The following is a 16,609-nucleotide window of genomic DNA, read 5'->3' on the forward strand; positions in this document are numbered from 1 at the left end:
GATTGTTTAGAAGTTTCGATCTTTTTTCTCAATGCATTCTTCCATGTTATATATTGCTCTCTTGGTGTCATCTTCACCACACATGTGTAGGTTGGATTCGAGGGATCCCTTTCTGTCCCATCCAACACTTCTTGGAACTTTCAACCAGCAGCTGTAAGACTGCTTCATCACTGTTCAGGCATCACCACCACATTAATGTGGCCAGAGAGTTGTTTGAGAGGCAATTAATGCGAAGGTAGCAGTTGTTAAAGATATTTGTTTGTCTTTTCTTTCTTACCCTTAGTCCTATGTCCCACCTTTAGTGGTAATGTTGCTTCGAAGTGTGTTTGTGACAATACGGCGTTCAGGTCGTCCTCGGACACATATTGCTAAGAAGGACTTTGTCCTCAGGCGAATACTGGACCCATCTCATGTGATATCTACTCCTCTTTTCATTTGGTTCCCCTTATAACCTTATGTGGGCCTCCTCGGATGGTTTAACGTCCTCGAATGGGCCACAGGTCCACTAACATGATTTTAATAATTATTGATTAACTGGCCCCCACAATTATTTTTTATATTATTATTTCTAAACAAATTATGATTATATTATTTTTTATATTATTTTTTCTAAACAAATTATGATTAAATTATTTTTTATCTTCTCTACAAGTTTTTCGGTTGGACACTTTATCTGCTCCTTTATATATTATTATTATTAGAATAATCTACTTCTTTATTTGGTATTATGCTAACATGTAAATTGATTTAAAGTCTTCTAAAAAAATGATTTAAGGGGTTAAATATCATAATATATATATATATATATATATATATTGTTACAATAAGTGAGGAGGGGGGTTTGAGGGTAAAATTTGCTGAATAGTACCTTTTTAGAAGAAAAAAAATAATGAATAGCGTGCGGCTGAAGTTAATTAGTTAAGTAAACTATTTTTGAAACTCGAGTTCCAAGCAGTACGCACCAATACTGATTAAAACTTGAGTTTTTCAAACTCGAGTTCCAATCCAAATTCAAATTTGACAAATTCAAATTCCAAAAACAATCTACTTAATTAATTAATTTTGTCCTTGTGCTACTTTCCTAAATTTTTTTTTCTTAAAACATGCTATTTGGCAAATTTTGCTGGGGTTTGAGCCCTAGTTTTTATTATAATAAGATCGAACAAGGGTACTAATACATTGGGCTAACAATAACATAGACTAGGAGTAATTTATTGTTGGGTATATTTAATTAGTGCTAAGACATTTAATAAGCAAGTACATTTATTGCTAGACAATTAACTACTCATATTTATTAATATATAAAAAAATTAATTCTGACAAATCATTTTTTATAAAACAATCAAGTTCATGCCAGACATTTAATAACTAAAATATGACAATTTAACTTTGTGTATTTATTAATGTAAGACAAATTAATTAGTGAAAATATTAAACAAGCATATTTATTGCAATAATTTTTTTAATTGATATATGGCAATAAATTTAGTATATAAATATTAACATGTTAGTACAGGTGGCAATAATAAATTAATGTCTTTTTGTTTTGGCCTCCATGTCAACAATATCAAAAGGTTAAGGACCCAATATCAAAAGCTTGGGGACCAAATTGACACATTTGAAATGTTAGGAACTAAATTAACATATAATGTAAAGGTTAGGGACCAAATATGTAGTTTACTCTTTAATTTAGGAACATATTTAATGTGTTATTAAGACATTTAATATGCAAGTGTATTAAATGTTGGATATTACATTGGTGTTAAATAAAATTACATTGGCCTCCCTTGTATTTCTAATTATAAAAAATAAAAAATAAATAAAAAATAAAAACCATGTTTTTAAAAATAAAATACAATCACATTTCTTGCAACTTAAACCCATTTAATCAATTAAAATAATTTTAAATATAATTTAGATTTTTTTTTTGTATTTATGCATTTATCCTCCTTTACAAAAGAGAATCCCATTTTCTTGCCCATATGGGTTCAAAAACGAAAGGAATTTTTTTTAATCAAAATTCAATAACAAACGAAAATATGAAAATGTTTCAATAATGCAAAATTCAATATATGCCAACAAATAAATGTAAGATTTCCCATGAAAAATAACATATTCTTAGAAATATTATCAAAAACTTTATGGTGCACTATTTTTCCCTGTTTAGTGAATTAAGTCTAATTAGAAGTTATTACCAAAATTGCCAGAAGCATTCATATATTTCATTGAGTTAAAAATATTCTTTCTAATTGTATGTTTATAAAAGCTAATATTGGGCAGAGGCCGAAGGTAGTTTGGAGGAAATTGCATGAACCATATCCTTTGACAATGAAGGGTAAAAGCAAAAGAATAAGATAATGTGTTGAAGGAGAGAGAAAATTCTCTCCATACAGTGTCATCCGTACCGTGCTTGCAAACCGTGATTTTGCCTACGTCTTTTGAAATGTCACCACAACCAGCCTCGGGGCTGTCGAGGGAGGAGGAAGCGGAGCTCACAAGGAGCAATAAGAAAGTGAAGGATGTAAGACATGCTAGGTTCATGGAGGAACAAGGGTCGGGCTCGGGATCCTTGGAGGCGGGCAAGGCTTTCACCTTCCATACATCACCATTATCCTTTAAGGATAAGCTGGTGGGCGAAATCCTAGAGCTTATACCTAGGCTTTTAACCTTACGGAGAGTATGGATGAGGATGTAGAATCGAAGGATGAAGTAGAACCTCTTAAGCAAGGTTTAGCAGAAGTAAAGTTCACAAAGGAGTTTAAGTAGGAAATTCAAAATCCTTGGTCAAAGGCTCTCATTGTCAAAGTCTATGGCAGAATAGTGGGTTTCAACTTCTTACACTCAAAAATTCACTCCGTGTGGAAACTAGCAAGTCACCTAGACTGTGTACCATTAGGTCACAATTTTTTTCTCATCTAATTCTCTTTAAAGGAAGATTTTGAAGCGGTGCTGAGGAAAGGACCTTGGTTTGTGGGGGAGCATTTCTTATCTATTAGGCCGTGGGAGCCTAACTTTAAACCTTTGACTACCAACGTTTCCTCAATCGCGGTATGAGTGAGACTCTATGAACTCCCCATTGAATACTACAATGTCGAAGCACTACACCAAATAGGTAAGGCCATAGGTAATGTATTAAGTGTGGATACCAACACAGCAACGAAAACAATGAGCAGGTTTGCACGGTTGTGTGTCCAGATAGACATTGAAAAGCCGCTTACCACGGAGATCAAGATTGGTAGGTTGGAGCAACCTATGAGTTATGAAAGAATTCATAAACTCTGCTTTTCATGTGGTTGTATTGGCCATCAGCAGGAAAACTATCCGTACTTAGTTTGAGGTGATAGCATGGACAAGGAGGAGGGAAATGGATCGGAGGCAGTACGGACTACACAAACATGCATCTCTCATGAAGTTGGGAGCTCTAACAAGGTAAGGGGATCCACCTTGGATACACAAGAGGATGCATATAGTCCGTGGGTTGTGGTCGCATGTAGGAAGCAAGGGTCAAAAATTAGCAGAGGTAGTGGAGGTGAGTCTAATAAGACGTATGACAATAAATTGCAGGATCATGAGGATGTGGGGAATGAGACAAGATTAGAGGTTGATGTGGGAAAGACTGTTCCTTTCATTGATAGCTTAAGAGAAAGTAAGAGGAAATTATTACCTTTGAGAGCTCCAACGAGCCTCTAACTTTCTGAAGTGGTGCAAAATATCAAGAAAGGAAGCACTCCTCTGGATTTGAGTGCTGCTGGTTTAGGCCCTAAAACAAAAGCCCAAACATACTCGGTTATAAAACAAAGCCCGTTGAAGACTAAGTTCAATCCGGTTATTAAGGGCAAAAACATAACTAGATGTAACAGGGTTTACAAAGATTCCTCTAAGACAACATCTGATAAGGCCGCCCCTTCCTCATCACCAAAAATCCAACGTGCTATTACCCATGGAGTTGACAAACTAGGATAGAGAGCTCCTGTGGAGCTTCAGCTCGCAACCGAATCATGGAAAGAAGTGGGCTATATTTTTGGAGGGCATGGTGGTGAAAAGGCCAGAAGTGGTAAGCATGGTAATTTAGGCAAATTGATTCAGCGACAGGTTGAGAAAGGCATGGAAGGTTTCTTCTCCACGGATGGCAGCAAGTGTCAAAGCGCCTCTTACTTGCGTGGTGGGACCAAGCGAAGTTTTATTGGAGAAGTGTATGCCGAGGAACAGACCGGTTGCATCACTCATCATGGGGAACAAACCCATTATAAAGCTATTACTAATGCTCAAACCCATGGAAGAATTCAATTTCCATGTGATGGTGCAGGAAGTGGAGATGAGAATTTTGCAACACAGTCTGATTCTAATTTCGGGGAGAGGTCAGACGGCGGAGTTGATAAGAAAGATAGAATGGAACTCGAGGGAGGAGGTGAAGTCTCCACCTCCAGTTGATGAGTGTCCCACCCCTTACCACTCATTAATCATGAATATTATCATCTGGAATTGCAAAGGTGCTTTGAAGCCCTCTCTTCAAAAGCATGTTAGGGATCTAGTACGCAATCATGATCCGGTGATTCTCATAGTTATGGAAACTAAGATTGGTGGAGACAGGGCGGCGAAGATTACTGAGAAGCTTCCTTTTGATGGAGCAATCCATACTGATACAATTGGTTACACTAGTGGCCTTTGGGTGCTATGGAACTCTGATAAGGTGTAGGTAGCCCCACTTACCAAAACTGAGCAGGAAATTCATGTCTTCATTAAGGTATGTAACTCTACTTCTTCATGGCTTCTCTCTACTGTTTATGCTAGTCTTAGGAGTGCTGAAAGGCACATATTATGAAATAATTTGTCACAAGTTGCAAATGTGCACAATTTACCTTGGATTATAGCGGGTGACCTCAATGAACCCCTTGTAAATGAGGATAAGTTTGGAGGCAGACCTGTGAGTATTGATAGATCCCTTTTGTTAAAAGAATGTGTTGGGTTCTAAGACTTTAGGTTTAAATGTATTAGAACTTCAATTTGTAATGTTGGCAAACCATGATCAAAACTTTTAGTCTTATTTTAGACTTACTCAAAGTATGTTTAAGTATAAAGTTGGAATCAAGTGTACTACAAGATTTACTGTATAAATCTACCTGGCTCGATCGATCGAAAATTAGACTCGATCAATCGAAGCTTGTGCAGATTGTTTGCTATAGAATTTTCCAACTCAACCCAAGCCCGTTTGACATGTAGGGTTTTATGTTTTGCCCTAAGTATAAAAGGGAAAACCCTAGCCACGTTTTTATGTTGTTGCAGTTGTTGTTTATGCTGTGTATGTGAATCTCTTGTGAGATCTAGAGGTGTTTGCCTTCACATATACTTAGGATTATCAAAAATCAAGATTTATGTCAAGAGCTTGATGATCATTCAGTTGCTGCATTAAGAGCTTAAAGATACACAAGCGGGAGTGCTTGTACTTGCTATGGATCTGAAAAAGAAGTAGTTCGTGGACTCGGAGCTGTCATGTGGTCGTGGTAGTAAGTTTCCTACTCGAGGTAGCAATAGGATGTTAGTGTTCTAAGTCGCTATTGTGTAAACTCCAATTCTTTCATAGTGGATATGTTTTACCTTAAGGATAACTAAGTTAAATCCTCCCTGGGTTTTTTACTGGTTTGGTTTTCCTGGGTTATCATATGGTCGTGTTATTTACTTTTCGCACTGTTCAATGATATGATTTATTTGTGTTGACCTAAATCTGCATAATTTACTTAAGTTAATCACTTGGCTAAATAACTAGGTTAATTTGTTTGTGTTTAAGGGGTCTAAAAACGTACAGAATGTTTAGATAAGTGCAACATGGTGGATTTGGGCTTTTCGGGTCCAAGATACATATGGACCAACCGAAGAGATATTTAGGGGCTTATTCAAGAGATAATTGACAGATTTTTTGTTAATCCCAGCTAGTGCCTACTCTATCCAGATGCAAGAGTAACCCATCTTACTAGATGTCACTCAGATCATTGCTCGATCCTCTTAGAGATGCAGCCTAAAGCTCAATCTTGTCGAGCTAAGCTTTTCAAATTCCAAAAGTGTTGGCTTTCTGATCCGACCTTTGCTGGGGTAGTAGCAAATGTTTGGAATCAAGCCCCTCTACTCAGTAGTGCCATTGAGAAATTTCAAAAGGATGCTTCTCTGTGGAATATGAATCATTTTGGTAACATTTTTATAAAGAAAAAGATTATTATGGCCTGGCTCAATGGAATTTAGTGTGCAAACTCCATCAGACCTTCGGCCTATCTTATTAACCTTGAAAATGAGCTTCTTAGGGAGCTACATGTGATCTTGAGGCAAGAAGAGGATCTTTGGATGTTAAAGTCTTGGGTTAATTGAATGCTACAGGGAGATCGGAATATAACATTCTATCATGTGTCAACCCTAGTCAAAAGGAAAAGAAACCAAATCTTAGCAATTAAAAACTCTGTTGGGGAATGGATCCAATAGGAGAAGGAAATTGCGAACTTTATCAAGAAGGGTTTTGGGGACATTTATACTTCTTCACTGACAGCTTCGGCAAGAGCAATGCCAGCGATTTCTCAATGGCAAGGCCGGCTTAATGAAGAGGAAAAAGAGAGTATTAGAGGGCAGGTGAAAATAGAGGAGATCAGATCAGCCTTTTGGTCGCTAAAAGCCTATAAGGCTTCGGGTCCGGATGAGCTGCATGTAGGTTTCTTCCATAGTTTTTCACCAATGGTGGGGCATTTGGTAGTGAGGGAAGTTAAAAGAATTTTCATGGAGAAGAAAGTTCCCGAGTATCTAAATTAGACCCACATCGCTCTTATCCCAAAAATTCAGAGTCCTGAGACTATTGGGAATTATCAGCCTATTAGTTTGTGTAACACAATTTATAAGGTGGTTGCAAAAATAATAGTAGCAAGACTCAGATCGTTTTTGGAGAAACTTATTTCACCTCTTCAGACGGCTTTTGTGCTAGGGCGTAAGGGCATTGACAACGCTATCATAGTGCAGGAGCTTATCCACTCCATCAGTAAAAAGAAGGGTAGGATGGGCTATATGGCCATCAAGTTAGATTTGGAAAAAGCCTACGACAAGCTTTAGTGGGCTTTCATCATAAATATGTTGCTAAGAATTTATCTTCCTAAAAATCTCATAGACCTTATCATGAGTTGTGCTACCTCTGTTTCCACATCTTTTCTCTTAAATGGTGCACCTCTAAAGCCAATTCTTCCATCTAGGGGAATTAGACAAGGGGACCCCCTTTCCCCCTATCTCTTTATACTTTGTATTGAGTAGCTTGGTCAGCTCATAGAAGAGAAATGCAGTAACAAATTATGGAATCCAGTTAAAGCATCTCAAAGTGGGTCGGCTTTCTCTCACTTAATGTTTGTTGATGATCTAGCACTCTTTGCAAGGGATGATCACTTGAATTGCTCCACCATTAGAGAGGTCCTTGATGAATTTTGTGAAGTTTTAGGCCAAACGTTAAGTGAAGTGAAGTCCAAAGTTTATTTTTCCCTGAATGTGGATGAAGGCACAAGGGAGGAGCTTAGTGATGTGCTCGGGTTTGCTTCTACTTAGGGGTTAGGGAAGTACCTTGGTATACCTATTAAGCAACCTGGCTCTTCCACACAAGACTTTAACTTCATCTTGGATAGAGTGAAGCAAAAGCTTGCAGGCTAGTAGGCTAATTTACTATCCCTAGCAAGCAGGGTTGTTCTTATTCAGGCTTCTTCATCAACCATTCCATCATATGTGATGCAATGCTCTTACCTTCCTACGAGAATTCTTAAGGGAATGGATCGGGTAAATAGGAATTTCCTATGGGGCACCTCGAAGTCAACTAGGAATGTTCACTGGGTGGGTTGGCAAAAGGTAACAAAGCCCAAAAAGGAGGATTGGGCTTACAAGCAGCTAAGGGCAGAAACACAGCCCTTCTAGCGAAGTTAAATTGGCTCTTTCATATAGAAAAAGACTCCCTTTGGGCATGTGTATTAAAATCCAAGTATTGTTCAAGCCAAAGGTTAGCTTCGAGAAATCAAAATAAGCTCCCATGCTCCCAAACGTGGTCTGCTATGAAAAAGGGCAGAGAAGTTTTCAACAGAGGTGTTAAATGGACAGTTGGAAGGAGTAGTAATCTTAGCTTCTGGTATGATTATTGGGCAAATCATGGGGTCTTGCAAAGTTTGGTGACAGGCCCCCTTTCACGGGAAGATTCGAACATGAAGATTCGAGATATTTTTAAGGAAAATATGTGGGATTGGAGATGTTTATATTTTGATCTACCCCAAAATGTGAAGCTCATGATTCAAGCTACCCTTTTGGCCTTGGCAGCAATAGAAGAAGACAGATTGGCGTGGTCAAAATCTCCCCAAGGAAATTTTGATTTAAAAAGTACGTATAAGATGGCTATGGGGGATGACTCAAGGCTTAGCTTTTCGGTCAATTGGATTTGGAAGTTGGATATTCTGCCAAGAATTCAAACTTTTGTTTGGATGTGCGCCCATAATAGCATTGGTGTCCGGTACTGTCTTCGTAGAAGGGGGCTGATGGAGATGCAAAATGTTTGCTATGCAACAGGGGGGCTGAGTCGGTCATACATGCCCTATGAGATTATGAGAAGATCAAACCGATCTGGAATCACCTGGGTATATTATGGACGGATCCTTGTTTTTGGTTTGGGAATCTTCATGAATGGTTGGAATGTAACAGGCAAGCAACAGATACACAGCATTGGCAAGCCTCCTTGGAGTGTGATCTTCCTGTTTGCAATATGGACCATATGGAAAAGTCGAAATAATTTTGTATTCAAGGGGAAAAGTCCTAACCCAACTCTGGCAAGGGATATAAAGAAGCAAGCAGTGGAGTACTTTTTTTATGCCTACTCGTCTAAAAGTGTAGCCCGCTTAACTCTAAGGCCTATCAAATGGGAAAAACCACAAAGTGGATGGATAAAAATGAATACTGATGGGTCTTCCAATGAGAACTCGGGGATAGCTGGTTATGGTGGAGTACTGAGGGATGAGCAAGGCCAGTGGATAAAGGGATTTGCCAAGAAAATAGGGATTACAAATAGTTTTATTGCTGAGATGTGGGGTCTAAGGGATGGGCTTCTTATGTGCTGTAGCTGCAATGTTAGTTGTGTAGAGATTGAATTAGATGCTAAGGCTATAATTGATGTGCTGCTCAACTCTAATTATGTAAACAATATAGTGTCTCCCATCTTGGATAATTGCAGACAATTGATATCAAACTTCTCACAAGTTCGGATTAGGCACTGCTACCGTGAAGCGAATTGATGTGCAAATAAGCTGGCCAAAATGGGATCAAGTCATATTATAGATTTTGCTACTTTTGACAATCCACCTTTGGATGTACTTGTTGTTTATGAGGAAGACCTCAATGGGGTGTATGTAAACAGGCTTTGCCCTGAGTCTGAGTTATTGGTTTAGTTTTAATGAAATCTTTTCTTGACCAAAAAAAAGAAGGGTAAAAGCAAAAATATACAAAATATTTAACTTTTTTTTATATTTTTTTTATATTAGATTTAATGTTTTAACATAATAGGTAGATGAGTGCACAAATTCTTTTTGAAAAGCTATGGAGGTTTGGGTACAATTTGAAAGATGGAAGAGGTTAGTATAATTTCAATAAACCTCAAGGGGAGGTCTATATAATTTTCCTAATGTAAAGTTAAGGTGCATTCATTATGCCTACCAATCATTTAATATTTGAACATGCTTTGTAAATGTACAATTGACAATCTCTAGTTATAAACAAGAAGGGCAATGCATTTCAAGTGTAACCAAATATATTTTTTGAGCACTAGAAAAATGAATCAAATGATCATTGCTCAACTCTATTGTTTTGTGTTTATCCTTCTCTTTGCCTTTGGCCAAAGTACTTCTTTTAAACTAACATCCTACCCAACAAAGCGGTATGTGCGAATTGTCAACCATCTCAACAACAAAACCCTTACCTATAAATGTAAATCTGCGGAAGATGATTTTGGCCTTAGAACTCTTCAACCAAAAGGAGAGTGGGAATTCTCTTTTTAGTCCTGCTCTTTTGAAGATCACAAATTTCTACTGCTATTTTTGGTACGCAAACTTCAAGGCGACTTTCGATGTGTATGTAGAAGATAGTAAGCTTGAAGCCAATTGTGGTGGGGACTACTACATTTGGACAACACAAGAGGATGGATTCTACTTATATAATATGTTTTTGAAAATAAATTTGAAGATGCATGATTGGAACAAATAAATATTAAGGTGGTGAAAAGTTTACATATCAAAATAAATAAAATTGATGATTTTCTGAGGGGAAATTATATGGATTTTGCGACCAAACTGAAATAGTAGTCTTGTTGACATCAATATTGGCTTTGTTTTTTTTCTTTCTTTTTAATAAATAAAAAATAAATTTTTTTCTTTTTGTAGACACCCTATTTTCTAATCCCATTTAACTTCACAAAATGGTAAAACAATCATTTTGCAAAGTACCAAAAAAATCTTAATTTTGACCGTTCAATCTTTTGATGCATTCTATAAAATAAATCTTGAATGATAATTAAGAGGTTTCAAGTGTTTTAAGTAACTGTCTGTATGTTACGGTTTTTGTTCTAGAGATAATTATAATTTGCCTCGCCAGTACAAAGATCTTGGCAGTGTTAGATTAGTTTTATATATTTTGATTGTTTTGTATATTATTTTATCTCTCTATAAGTTCACAAACATTCACAATATAAAACATCCACCAATCACAAACACTAAAGGCTTAATGAACTTTGTCAAGTTCTTTATGAGCCTCATCAAGTAATTTTTCATTCCACTATTCATTTTTAGAAATGATATGTCTACAACATTTTTACAACAAATCCTAAGTGGCAGGTTGTTACTGGTTGTTATTGTTAGGGCAAAAACGTAATCTTAGTGTTAGTTTCAAATTTGAACCAATAACAACTAATCACTTGTGATTTGTTGTAAAAATGTTATAAACGTAGCATCTCTCATTAATTTTAGGCAACACTATTTAATGAGAATTTCAAAATTATTATTTATGATTTAATAAATTTTATAGATAGGGTAAATTTTTATTTATAGGTTTATTAATATTACTTAATTAGATGTTTATTGCACATAAATATTTAGTTGTAAACCTTTCTCGTATATTACAATGTTTTTGGTGTAGGCAGAAATTGAACCATACATCTCTTATTCAACTATCAAAAACTTTACCAGTTTTTTTTTTTTTTCCTTTTTGAGAAACCAGGCTATCATTGCCTGGAATTCATTCATAATAAAAGAAATGAAACTTCACTGAACATCAAAACAGGCTAAAGAGGCTAAGTCCTCAGGTAATTCTTCTATCCAAATCTGGGTGCCCCTACACGCTTTTGCTTTTAATATAATTATTAACTTTATTAACAATTTTAATATAATTATAATGGTTATATAATACGAGGACTTTGTACAATGTGTATACATGTGTTCTTTTTTTTTGTTTCTTCTTTCTTATCTATATATACATATAAAACCAAAGCTTTTCAAGCTTCCACAAATATATACATATAAAACCGAAGCTTTTCAAGCTTCCACAAATTTCCACATCAGCAAATTATTTTTAAAAAAAAACATAAAACAAAAAAAACATAATAAAAGTTTTCTAAAACCCGATGCTCTGCCTTTCGCCTTTCACGATTCTCTGCTATCTCTTCCCTGCCTTTCTCTACCAGCTCCTCCTTGATCAGACCCGCGGCAAACCAATAGCAAAGCATCGCATCTAAAGACCCACAGATTCCTCTATGAAAACCCACCATACCCACAAAATAAAAGTTTTCTAAAACCCGATACTCTGCCTTACCTTTCACGATGCTCTGCATCTCTTCCCTGCCTTCCTCTACCAGCTCATAGCACCTTATGCTATTAGCCTGTGAAGTAGTATTTTACAGGCTCATAGCACCTTATCATTATTGTTGAAGCCTCAACCACCATGAGATTTATCAAAACGTTGAGATGAATGCTTCTTTTGAAAAAAAAAAAGAGAAAAGAAAAAGAAAAGAGCATGATGACGATGCAATATGTAAGAAAAATCTTGTATTTTTATTGTTTATGTGACTGAAACTAATTTGTGAGCAAGAGAATGAAGAGGCTGAGATGGAGGGAGAGGAAGAGATTTGTGAGGATGAGAATAAAGAATAGAACGTTTGATCATGTAGCCATTGGGAAAGAAAAGTCAAGGCATTGGGAAAGTAAAAATAATTTAAATGTGTGGATGAGAACAATTCAAGATAAGAGAAAAAAAAAATAACAAAGAAATAAAGATGAGAGAATTAAAATATGGTGGAGCAAGAATAAATATTAAGAGGAAAATACGGATTGGACTTATGCAATATGCAATCCTCATGTCACTTTCTTTCCTGCGGTAGTTATTAATTGATTTTCTTTTTATGGGCTCACTGATTGATTTTTTAAAATTATAAAATAAGTTGAGTGATATTAGATTATTTACATTATTCCAACTTATAATACTGCTATTTCAAGTTTGTTAAAAATTTCTTCAATCTTTTTATATTAGATTATTTACATTATTTCCTTTATATTTTAATAACTTATAATACTGCTATTCCAGGTTTGTTAACAATTTCTTTAATCTTTTTTAAAAAATATTGTTCCTATTGAGTATGATTTCCGAGTAATAGGAATAATTATATATTAATGTCGTCTTTTTTAGCATAAATTTTAGGTATAACAAATTATTATTGATATCAAAGAAATACCAAATTATTATTGGTGTTGGACTTATCATTGGTATTAGAATTTTTTTCCCTTTTCAATTATAACTTTTATTTTCAAGTGATCATAACTTTAAGTAAAAGTAAAATTTAAAACTTTTGTTTTCAAATAAAAAAAAAATTAAACTTTTGCTTAACTTTTCCGTGCATCGCACGGGTTAGTGACTAGTTACTATTAAATTACAAAATTTTTTGGCGAAAACACTATTTTGATCCCTCCATTTTAGATTCACAATCAATTTAGTACCTACATTTTAGTAGCAATCAATTTGGTCCCTACTATTTTCAACTTTAAGTCAATTTGGTCCCTACCGTTAACTCACTAACAAAAAATGCTCACATGACAAACGGTGTGCACAGTTGACACATTTAATGCTAATGTGACAAATAAAATAATATTTAATAAATATTTTTAAATGTCACATCAGTATTTAATTTGAAAATAGTTATAAAAAAAAAAATTTGGGGCAATTTTAAAAATGAAAAAAAAAAATAGCAATCCTAGATTTTCTTGATAGCCAAACACAAAAAAACTTTCTTGATTTATCTTAAATCCTTGAATTCATAAATACAATCAATAGCATCTCACCTTTATACAATTGAGAAACATCAAGATCATAAATTACCAATAAGAACATGAAATTTTAGAACACAAAAAAATTTAGCAAAATTTTCCGGTAACCATATAGAAACCAAAAAAAAAAAAAAAAGAGTTAGGTTAGTGTCTTTGTGTTCAGTACAATCCAATGGCTTTGATGGGGACAAATCCCAGATTGTGAGGGTGGCCAAATTTCTAAACAAAACCAAATTCAAAACCCCAAAAACCCAAATAAAAACACCAAACCCACGGATTAAAATCAACCCCAAAATCCCAATTTCCAAACCCTTTCTCATTGGGTGATTGCGATGAAATCTCTGTTCGGCACTCAGATTTGATAGCTGGTGACTACGAAGGTAGGAACAGAGACAGTGGCGTGAGGCACAGCTTCAGTAGGTGGTAAGCATGGCTGGCAGTAGCCAGACGCAACACTAGTGAAGTCAATAAGAAAACCTATAACTCGATTCTTTCCAAATCCTAAGCTCTTGCTATCTCTCTTCAATCTGGTAAACTAAGGCGACAAATGGGTTCAAGATTAACAAATTGGGTTTGGTTTGGTGATTTAAGAAATGTGATTTGTTGGTTGTAGTTTCGGTTTTCATTTGTGATTGAGATTGTGATAGGATAAGCAATGGTTTAATCATTAATGGGTTATGAATGTTATGTTTGTGTTGATGTACTAACTTAATTGTGCATATCGATTTTTTTTGTCAATCTAAAATCAAATTTGATATTTGTATTTTTGTGCTTGGTTGTAGAGAAAGTGCATGAAAATGCAAAGAAAATCTCAGATTCCTATTTTTTTTATCTTTAAAATTGAAAATTGAAATTAAATTCTGACGTGATATTTTTAATATATCTATTGAATTTTTTTATAATTATTTTATTTTATATTATATGCCACATCAAGATCAAATGTGCCAATTGTGCACACCATTTGCCACATAATTTAGTGAGTTAACAGTAGGAACCAAATTGACTGTAAATTGAAAATAGCAGAAACTAAATTAACTGCTACTAAAATGTAAGGACTAAATTAACTGTGGCCCCAAAATATGAAGATCAAAATAGTGGTTTCGCCAAACTTTTTATGCATCATGCGTATTAACAACAAATTTTCTTGATAATTTATAGTGATCCACATGATTAAAGCTTATATCATACGGTGTGAATGACCCATAATAATGTATATTATGATTATTATTATCCAAAATATTCCAATCTAACATATGGGTTGAAGACTTCTTTCACAATTTTAATATACTTTTTGTGCTTGATATACAGAAACATGTGTCGTGTACGAACATGTAACACTCAACTTTTCTTTTCTTTTTTTAATTATTACTACTACTACTATTATTATTATTGTATTACATACTAAATGATACTATGATAAACAAAAACATTGTATCTCAATTGGTTAGCACCTCTTTATATTCTAAAAAAACAATCTGAGTTCAAATCTCTCATCTTCTAATTATCAAATTATCAACAACGATAAAAATAAAATAAAATAAAAATATATCATGATTTAAATGGCAACCACGTAAACAAGCCTTCGTTACCATATTTGGTGATTGGCTCCTAAAAAATTGTATGTGTGTGTATACATACATACATATATATATATATATATATATAATGCTTAATGGAAAATTACATTTTACCCTCCTAAATTATACCCCATTTTACACTTAACCCCCTAAACTATTGCTCTTCTAAACTATAAGAGTGCACACTTGCACCATATCCCATTGGTAATAGTTTAGGGAAGTAAGTGTGCATTCTTACAGTTTACGAGAGTAATTGTAAAATGAGGTAAGGTTTAAGAGATAAGTTTGTATTCTCATAGTTTAGAGGGTCAATGTAAAGGGGGTATACTTTAAAAGGGCTAAAGTGTAATTTCCTCTTGGTTTTAAAACTCTTTGGAGCACACATTTTGAAATAAAAAGATATCATGATATAATAGACAACCACATAAACACACCTTCATTACCATATTTGGTGATTGGTAATTGGCCCCTAAAAAATATAAATTAATTAAAAAATGGACAAAGTTTGGTTACAAACTTAAGACTATAACTTCAATTAATATCTTTTTATTAAATATGAATTTTAACAAATCTACCATTGGATTACATTTTCTACTTGTATATGTCTTTCATGTTTGCAAATTTTTTAGAAGATCTAAGATCAATAACTATGTTGTCAATCAATTATTTAAAAATTGCAAATTTTTATAGTCTAAAATTATGCATAAAAAATGAATTTATGGATCATATAGTAAATCATATTGGCACAAATTTTGATATGTGTGTTAAGAGTAAAAAACATACAATCCAACTATTAGATTTTCAAGATATGTAGCAATATTATTTCTTTTAAAGAAAGTTGTAATTTTAGGTTACAATTAATTTTGTAATTAAACTTTATCCTTAAAAAATAAAAGTAATTCAAAAACTCTATGAAACACACATTTCTATAGAGTCAAGGTGTCCTCCACCCTTGACATTAAATGACTCTAATTGTCAGCATTATCATATTTAATTTACTGACTGGTCCAAAAAAACAACAAAAAAGTTGGTGGCCAGAACTCCATAAAACGCATATTTCTATAGGGTCAAGTTGTCCTCCATCCTTACTCTATCTTACCATTGAGAAATATTCTCTCTGTGGAGCAAGTTTTATTATTAAGATGGCCCAGGGAATAGGTAATGCAATTGTTGTCTCAGTTCTGCTATTGGGTTTGCTCCACTGTGAAAACGTTTGGGCAGCAACCTATACTGTTGGAGATGCTGGAGGTTGGACCTTCAACGTTGTGGGTTGGCCTAATGGAAAGACCTTTAAGACTGGTGATGTACTTGGTAAGCAAGTATGAACCATTGTTTTTGATAAATGACTGCATACTTTTCCAATCATCATTTTTCTTTTACTTTGTCATATCATATCTTTAAGGTAGTGTAATGTTAATACTCTATCAGAAAGTTTTATGATTCTCCATTGAGATTTATTATTTTTCTCGTTACCATGTTACAGTGTTCAACTACAACCCAACAGAGCACAATGTGGTTGCTGTAGACAAACAAGGTTACGATACATGCACGGTATCAGAAGGTTCAAAAACATATCAAACTGGAAGCGATAAAATCACGCTTGTGAATGGACAAAACTATTTCATTTGTGGTTTTCCGGGGCATTGCGGGGCCAACCTGAAAATGGTTGTCAACGCATTGTAA

At 34.6% G+C, this 16,609-nt stretch overlaps 1 protein-coding gene across 1 annotated transcript; it reads left to right on the forward strand.

The window, feature by feature from the left end:
• The first annotated feature begins 16,068 nt into the window (after positions 1 to 16,068).
• LOC115967779 (basic blue protein-like) lies at positions 16,069 to 16,609 on the forward strand. The gene is made up of 2 exons (XM_031086924.1): positions 16,069 to 16,237; positions 16,410 to 16,609. Exons 1-2 carry the CDS (start codon positions 16,069 to 16,071, stop codon positions 16,607 to 16,609), a joined length of 369 nt encoding a protein of 122 aa, XP_030942784.1.

The sequence above is a fragment of the Quercus lobata genome, chromosome 11, assembly GCF_001633185.2.
Source record: "Quercus lobata isolate SW786 chromosome 11, ValleyOak3.0 Primary Assembly, whole genome shotgun sequence".
In the NCBI taxonomy this organism is placed as follows: Eukaryota; Viridiplantae; Streptophyta; class Magnoliopsida; order Fagales; family Fagaceae; genus Quercus; species Quercus lobata.